This window comes from Erythrolamprus reginae, chromosome 2 (assembly GCF_031021105.1).
Source record: "Erythrolamprus reginae isolate rEryReg1 chromosome 2, rEryReg1.hap1, whole genome shotgun sequence".
NCBI classification, from domain to species: Eukaryota; Metazoa; Chordata; class Lepidosauria; order Squamata; family Dipsadidae; genus Erythrolamprus; species Erythrolamprus reginae.
Genome location: NC_091951.1, coordinates 136,080,960 through 136,088,583, shown reverse-complemented (window position 1 = coordinate 136,088,583; position 7,624 = coordinate 136,080,960). Strand labels below are relative to the sequence as shown.

Below are 7,624 nucleotides of genomic sequence, written 5' to 3'. Positions count from 1 at the left end.
GACCTCATGGTCCATCTAGTCTGCCCTTATAATTTCCTGTATTTTATCTTAGGATGGATATGTTTATCCCAGGAAAGTTTAATTTCAGTTACTGTGGATTTACCAGCCATGTCTGCTGGAAGTTTGTTCCAAGGATCTACTACTCGTTCAATAAAATATTTTCTCATGTTGCTTTTGATCTTTCCCCCAAAGATCAATTATCTGTACATTCTTCATACATCTTTGGCATGTTTTCTTCTTTTCCTTCTCTGGAATCTGAATGTTGTATGCTGATCTCTCCTGGTTGTTCATCTGTTTATTTTGAATATGGCAGGGTGTAACTTATGTCTGAGCTATGCCTTCAAGTGGTATTTGCCTGTGGTTTCTGATTTCAATGTGTGTATTTGACATAGGATTATTTCTACATATTTTTATGGCATTTGTACACCCCTCTCTGAGTCCATCTCAGAGCATGCATTCATTTCTCAGTATGTTGGCTGAACTGTTTTGTGTCCAGTTAAATTTTCACAGAGAAGAGGGTATAACTGTTATGCCTGTAAATCTTCATGACAAAATATTTTTACTCAGACGGCATTTCTAGAGCTGATGAACCGCGTTAGCTTCACAGAGGCAATTCCGACAAAAGAAACGCTTCCCTGATATTAGCTAACCTTGGAAACTCTTTTAATTTTGGGGGGGGAAATCAGATCAGGTTTCTGGTGCTTAGGGAATGAAATTGATCTGTCTTTGAGTACATTGAAAAAACAAGCAAACACCACCACCCAGTACTAATCTGTCACCTTTCTTCCAAGAAAGGCTGCCTGCTTTATGAAGGTTGCTTTACTTTTCTCTGATACACAGCTCCATAAAGGTCGGCCAGTAGGCTGAAGGAGTGATATGCCAAAGATCACCCACAGCCAATTTTAAACCTATAGATAGAAGATACTTAACACAGAACTAATACCTAACCGGCTGCCAAAACACGACCACGATGCCCTCTGGGGAACTGTGTTCAAAACAAAAAGAGAGAGAGGAGAGGTGGGAGGGAGGAAGAAAGGAGAGGGAGAGAGGGAGGGAGGAAAGGAAGGAAGGAAAGAGAGGGAGGGAGGAAAGGAAGGGAGGAAAGAGGAGGGAGGAAAGAAAGGAAAGAAAGGGATTGAGGAAAGAAATGAAGGAAGGAAAGAAAGAAAGAGATTGAGGAAAGAAAGGAAGGAAAGAGGGAGGGAGGAAAGGAAAAAAGATAGGAGGGAGGAAAGAAAGGAAGGAAAGAGAGGAATTGAGGAAAGGAAGGAAGGAAGGAAGGAAAGAAACAAAGAAAAGAAAAAAGAAAAGAAAAAGCCACCCTCCGCCCCTATTACCTCTCGGCTACAATCTCCCGCGCTTGCTTGGAAATAAGCAGCGTTAAATTGCAGAGGGGCTCATTTCCCTCAGCGCAAAGGACGTCATGCGCCACCTCTCCCGCGCCTCTGCTTCGTGCGTGCCTTTCCTCACACGGCCGCCGGGGCTGCACCCTTCTCCCCCCCCTCCCCCCTTGCTTCCCCTCCCGGTTTCCTCGTTCTCCCGCCCATCCCGTTACTCTGACGCGCTGTGTCTTCCAACCCCCGCTGCCGCCCCCCCCCCCCCCGGGCTGTTTACTGGAGCACGAGCTGCCGAGCAATGAGCTCAGTTCCCCTTTCGCGTGCGGCTCCGGTGGGCGGAGCCGCTGGGCTCCGCAAGCCAATGAGGACGCCCTTCCGCCAGCACCGCGGGTCCGCCGGTATAAAAGGCGGCGGGAAGCGCACGCTGCAGCCCAGATAATTCACAATTGGCAGCGGTGCGCTCGGAGGCTCTCGCGCTCTTTCTCTCACACTCCCTCTGGCCGGTACGGTACCTGCTCCTTTTGCTTCTCGGGGAGGGCTTTGAAGCCGGACACGCTCGTCCTGTGGGCTTTGCCGTCTTGTGGGGGAAACAAGCGTTGAATCATCCTCGCTAGCGGAGCTTAGTCAGGGCGGGGAGGTTGGAGAAGCCGCCGGAAAGACAAGCTTTTCTCCCCCCCACCCCCCTCCTCTGTGTCTTGTCTCGCTCTGAAATCTGGAAGTGAAGCTTGGGAGGGAGGCGGAAGCGCGCTCTCCTCGCGTTGGGAGAAGAACTCGATCCACGCCCCAGGCAGGCAGCTAGAGAAGGCCTTTCCTGCGGTGAGCCCCCGAGCCATCTCGGACGGTCCTAGCCCGGGTTAGCCACCCCCTCCTCCTCCCAACGCGCGGCTGATGTGCACGAAGATGGAGCAGCTTTTCTACCCTGACTCCTTTTTCTCCGGCTACAGCCAGGACTACAAGGCGCTGAAGTCGGGCATGGCTCTGAACCTGTCGGCCGAGCCGTTCCGCGGCCTGAAGTCCCAGCTCCCCCATCACCTCCGCGGCCAAGAAGACGGCCCCACCGGCTACTTCCCGGGCTCGCTCCAGCAACAATCGGCCGAAGCGGCGAGCTCTTCGCTTAAGCTAGCCGCCCCCGAGTTGGAGCGCCTTATCGTTCAGAACAGCAACGGCGTGATCACCACCACTCCCACGCCGACGGGACAGTACTACTACCCGCGGGGGGCCACCGAAGAGCAGGAAGGCTTCGCGGACGGGTTCGTCAAGGCGCTGGACGATCTCCATAAGATGAACCACATGCCGCCGCCGAATGTGTCGATCGGGGCCGCGGTGGCGGCGGCAGCAGCAGCTTCGACGGCCAGCAGCGGCTACGGGGCCTCCCTTCCCCAGGAGCCGCCTCCGATCTACACCAATCTGACCAGCTACAACCCTCCCGGCGTCCTGAGCAACGCGTCCAACTTCCCCAGCGCCAACCTGAGCTACATGCCGCAGCCTCACGGCTTACCTTTACCGCACCCGACGCGGGGTTTCAAAGAGGAGCCCCAGACGGTGCCGGATGTGCAAAGCCCGCCGGTGTCTCCCATTAACATGGAAGACCAGGAGCGCATCAAGGTGGAGAGGAAACGGCTTCGCAACCGCCTGGCCGCCACCAAATGCAGGAAGAGGAAGCTGGAGCGCATCGCTCGGCTGGAGGACAAGGTGAAGAGCTTAAAGAATGAGAACGCCGGACTGTCCAACACTGCCAGCGCGCTCCGAGACCAGGTAGCGCAGCTGAAGCAGAAAGTCATGAACCACGTGAACAACGGCTGCCAGCTCCTCTTGACAACCAAGATGCAGCAGTCCTTCTGAGGCGGTGAGGAAACCGACCGCCGTCATCTCAGAGACTTCGTTTTTTTTCCCGCCGTGAGGAAAAAAAGAAGTGGACTTGTCCAGCGAAAAAAGTTTACACGGAGCCGGACTGACGTTTTGATGCGTCTCTGTTTCCAAGTCCGTGTTTCCCAGTTTACGTCGGTGACTCAGTCTGGTGGATCCAGAACTTCGATCTGTGCTGAGTGTGTAACAAGTTGTTCTTTTTTTAAAAAAAATAGCTGTCCGTGAGCGTGTGATTTCGTATGTGTGTGTATTTAAAAGAAACGCGTTTTCTCTCGCTCTCGTGCGGCTGCATCGCTGGATGGTGCAGTAGAACTGGAGGTACTCGAGGCGGGAGTCCAGAAAAAACTGGCCTTTTGGGGGTCTCCTTCGTGCCAGTAGAAAAGAAAAAGAAACGGACTTAATTTAATTTATAACTGAAAGAAAAGGGACCAGGACAGAGTTTGTCAGGGATTTGATGGAATCTCAGCCTCTCTTCCCCTCTGAGAGGCCATCGTGTGGACAAATGGGCCAAGAAGGGGGGAGAGGGTTTGTTTACTAGCGCTTTTTAATACTTTTGAGTCCTCAAGTTCACCCCTCCATGATTGTAATTTGTCTTGTGTTTTGACTTTTTATTAATTATTTAAGTAAAGACGTTCGAACTACTTTATCCGTGTGCCTCTTTTCAATGTGCCACAACTTACCAACTCCTTTACCCTGTCGTTTGTTTTGTTTTGTTTTAAAAAGTATTTTGTGGATTTCTGTACAGGCCCAGACACGACCTACTTAACCTCGGGGAAAAACAAAAAACAACGTAAGAGAGATGGGGAAGATTTAATTTCTAGAACCGCCCTGACGGCAGTAACCTGGTCGTTAACCCTTCCGGTGGATGTTTGTTCTTAATGGGCCCTGTTAGTATATAAACCTAATTAAAGGCGGCCGTCACGCGCTCGGTGGAATTCACCGCGCTTCCTCTTCCTTCGCTTTCCTTTCCTCAGCTTCCACGCATGGTGTCTTCTCCTCTGATACACCCCCCCCCCCCCAAAATCGGGAGGTTCTGCCTCACGTCATTTTCGGAATGAAAATGTCCCCCTCGCCCCTTTTTTAGGCAAACTCAGCTTCGGTGCTTTCTAAAAGCTCCGGGGCTTTGGAAAGCCCGTTGGGAGTGAGGGGACGGGAAAGGAAGGGAGGGGGCGCGCCTCAAAAGGCCCCTAGGGCTCGGCCTCCCACACGCCTCAGCTTCACTTCCTTCATCTCGCAAGTTCTGACTTCAGCTCCAGTTGGGTGGAGCCTCCGGGGCTGAGCGGGAGAGGAGGAGGGGGGCCCTCGTTGCTGACGCAGGGGAAGCTGCCCATATTTGGGCAGTTTCTGCCTCGTGACGTTGCTGCCGGTCGGGCTCCATTCCGGGAACCCCCGCCCACGTTGCCAGGCAAAGGCCCCTGGACTATGTCAATTTCCAGCCAAACAAGGAAAGGGGGCGATGTTTTTTTTTTCGGGCTGGGAATGTCCCGAGACGCCGCAAAGCCACGAACTTTGAGCTGGGTGGAGCCCGTGTGGGGGCAACACAAAGGCCTGGTTCACACGTTTGTCCCGCGGGGGGGGGGTAGGGGAGTGGAGAGGGACTGACACGCTATCGATGGGTCGTGGTTGTGGATTGTCAGCTTTTGTTGGTTTTCCCGTAATGCCGTCTCTTTGCCGGTAATCGGCTCCCAAACGATTGCTCCGTAGATTTATTTATTGGTTAGAGTTGGAAGGGGCCTTGTAGGTCATCTAGTCCAACCCCCTGCCCAAGTAGGATACCCTACACCAGAGGTCTTCCAACTAGGCAAATTTAAGACTTGTGGACTTCAACTCCCAGAGTCCACAAGTCTTAAAGTTGCCAAGTTTGAGGACCCCTGCCTTACACCAAGGGTAGGCAAAGTTGGCTCCTCTATGACATGTGGACTTCGACTCCCAGAATTCCTGAGCTAGCATGATTGGCTCAGGAATTCTGGGAGTTGAAGTCCACAACTCATAGAGGAGATAACTTTTCCTATCCCTACCCTACACCAGTTCGGACAAATGGCAGTCCAATCTCCCCTTGAAAGTGTAGTGTAGATCTCACAACCTCCGCAGGCAAACGATTCTGCTGGTTGATCCCTCTCACCGTCAGAAAGTTTCTCCTTATTTCCAGGTTTCCAGATGGGAGAGTTTGTACTGGGGGGGGCACGCCATGCTCCCCTCCTTTTAGAAGTCATTTCTTGCTCATTCGGAGCATATTGTTGGGGGAAAGATGGGCTTAGTTGGGGGAAAGATCAAAAACAACATGAGAAAATATGATTTTACTGAAAGAGTAGCAGACACTAGGAACAAACTTCCAGCAGACGTGATTCGTAAATCCACAGTAACTGAATTTAAACATGCCTGGGATAAACATATATCCATCCTAAGGTAAAATACAGGAAACAGTATAAGGGCAGACTAGATGGACCATGATGTCTTTTTCTGCCGTCAATCTTCGATGTTTCTATATCCCTATAGGAGGGATCTCCAAACCTTGGCAACTTTAACCCTGCTGGACTTCAACTCCCAGAATTTACCAGCCATTGGCTGAGGAATTCTGGGAGTTGAAGTCCGTCAGGCTTATAGTTGCCAAGGTTTGGAGACCCCTGCCTGCCCTATAGGATTTCTACAAACAGAAATAATCAAATTTATTTAATTTTGAGTTTTCTTCAGAAATAAAACGTCAAGCCAGGCCTGAAACAGTCCTGTGAGGATATCAACTGGTTTTATCCCTGGTCCAGGAGCTCGAGTGAGGAACTAGCACCTGAGGCTATTCTGACTCTCAAATCTTAAACCAATCCTAAACCAATCCTTTTCTACTTCCTCGCTAAGCGAGGCACCTCTCCCAGAAGATCTGTTTAGATTTCTTAGTGGTTCTTAGGTTACCATTTGTTGTTTCACTAATATGATAAAGGATCTTAGTGGTTCTCAACCTGGGGGTCAGGACCCCTTTGGGGGGTCAAACAATTGTTTCTCAGGGGTTGTCTAAGACCATGAGAAAAGATAAATTTCTCCTGGTGTTCAGAACTACGGAGTCTACGGAGAGGGGCGGCATACAAATCTAAAAAATAAATAAGTAAATAAATAAATAAACAAACAAACTAAAGCTTCTATTCTGGCACCTTGGGACATATTTTACAATCTGACCAATCAGGCGTTATAGTGGGGGTGTCCCTCTGACCTTCATGCCAATCAGCTTAAAGCTCTGTTGGGATAATTGGTGCTTGACTTATGGTTGGGGGTCACCACAACAGGAGGAACTGTATTAAAGGGTCGCAGCATTAGAAAGGTTAAGAACCCCTGAATAAGAGAAGGGTTTTCTTGCTATGTGCCAGTTTTGTAAACATCTTTGCTGAGGTTCTCTCTCTATGTTGGTGCTCTCCTAAGAAGTATTTACCAAAGAGAGAAGACACTGACCGAATTCATCAATTTCTCTAAGCTAAACTTAATCATAACTTGTTGAATAACATAAAACTGACTGGGTTCACATACTGGGCTAGATACATATTTGTAGTTGATTTCACGCAACATATATAGAAAGAAACTAAGCAAACTGTTTACTGGGTTAATGTGGTGGGGAAATTAAATTTTCTGACTTGTTTCGGGCATTTTTAAGGTGTGATCTGAATAATCACAATAGGCTGAACTCAAGCAACATGCTAAGACAAAGTCAGCCAAACCAAACAATATTAATTACTATGCTGTATGGTCCAGACTACTATTTCACTAATAATAGTTGTGGGAAACTTTAGATGGCTGTGTATTTAGAGTCACCATAGCGTAGTGGTTCAAGTGTTGGGGTAGCACTTGGGTAATCCAGGTTTAAGTGCTGCTTCAGTTGTGGATATCACTGGGTGATTTAGCCCAACCTCTTCCATGGGGTGGTTGTTGTACAGAAAAATAGGGGGAAGGAATGTTATATACACCACCATGAGCTTCAAGAAGAAAGACAATGTATATCTAACTAAATTGCTAAAGAAGCAACTACAATCCACAATTTGAGCTCATCATGATTGGTTTATGTCCTTCAGAATATGCTCCTTCTACATTTTCTTCGCCACATTATTTGCTTCCTGATGCCTTTTATTTCGGGGAGTGCAACTGACACAAGAAGTGTGAGGCAGCTTAATAAAATCATTACATTTTATATAAAGGGAATATAGTGACAGATCCAAACAAGTTTAGATCATCTTTGCTATGTACAATGTACAAAAAAAATTTCTTAAGGGACTTTCAAGAGCACATTTTTACTTCTGCGACTATAAAGAAGAGTAATAAAGCTATGCAAAATAGGTGTTTAGTTTCCCATTTAAAATGTATCACATTTTTATCTGTTGCTTAATTGTCTTTGAGCGATTCACATGTAAAACTAAATTATCAGGCATTTTGTCTGTTTATCTGGC

At 48.5% G+C, this 7,624-nt stretch overlaps 1 protein-coding gene across 1 annotated transcript; it reads left to right on the top strand.

Annotated features, from left to right (window-relative positions):
* The first annotated feature begins 2,133 nt into the window (after positions 1 to 2,133).
* Positions 2,134 to 3,849, top strand: JUNB (JunB proto-oncogene, AP-1 transcription factor subunit). The gene has a single exon (XM_070739497.1). The coding sequence runs from the start codon at positions 2,226 to 2,228 to the stop codon at positions 3,177 to 3,179; it is 954 nt and encodes a 317-aa protein (XP_070595598.1). The 5' UTR covers positions 2,134 to 2,225; the 3' UTR covers positions 3,180 to 3,849.
* Positions 3,850 to 7,624: the final 3,775 nt, after the last annotated feature.

Coding starts and splice junctions, on each gene's coding strand:
- JUNB (XM_070739497.1), top strand. CDS start 2,226: ATGTGCACGAAGATGGAGCAGCTTTTCTACCCTGACTCCTTTTTCTCC.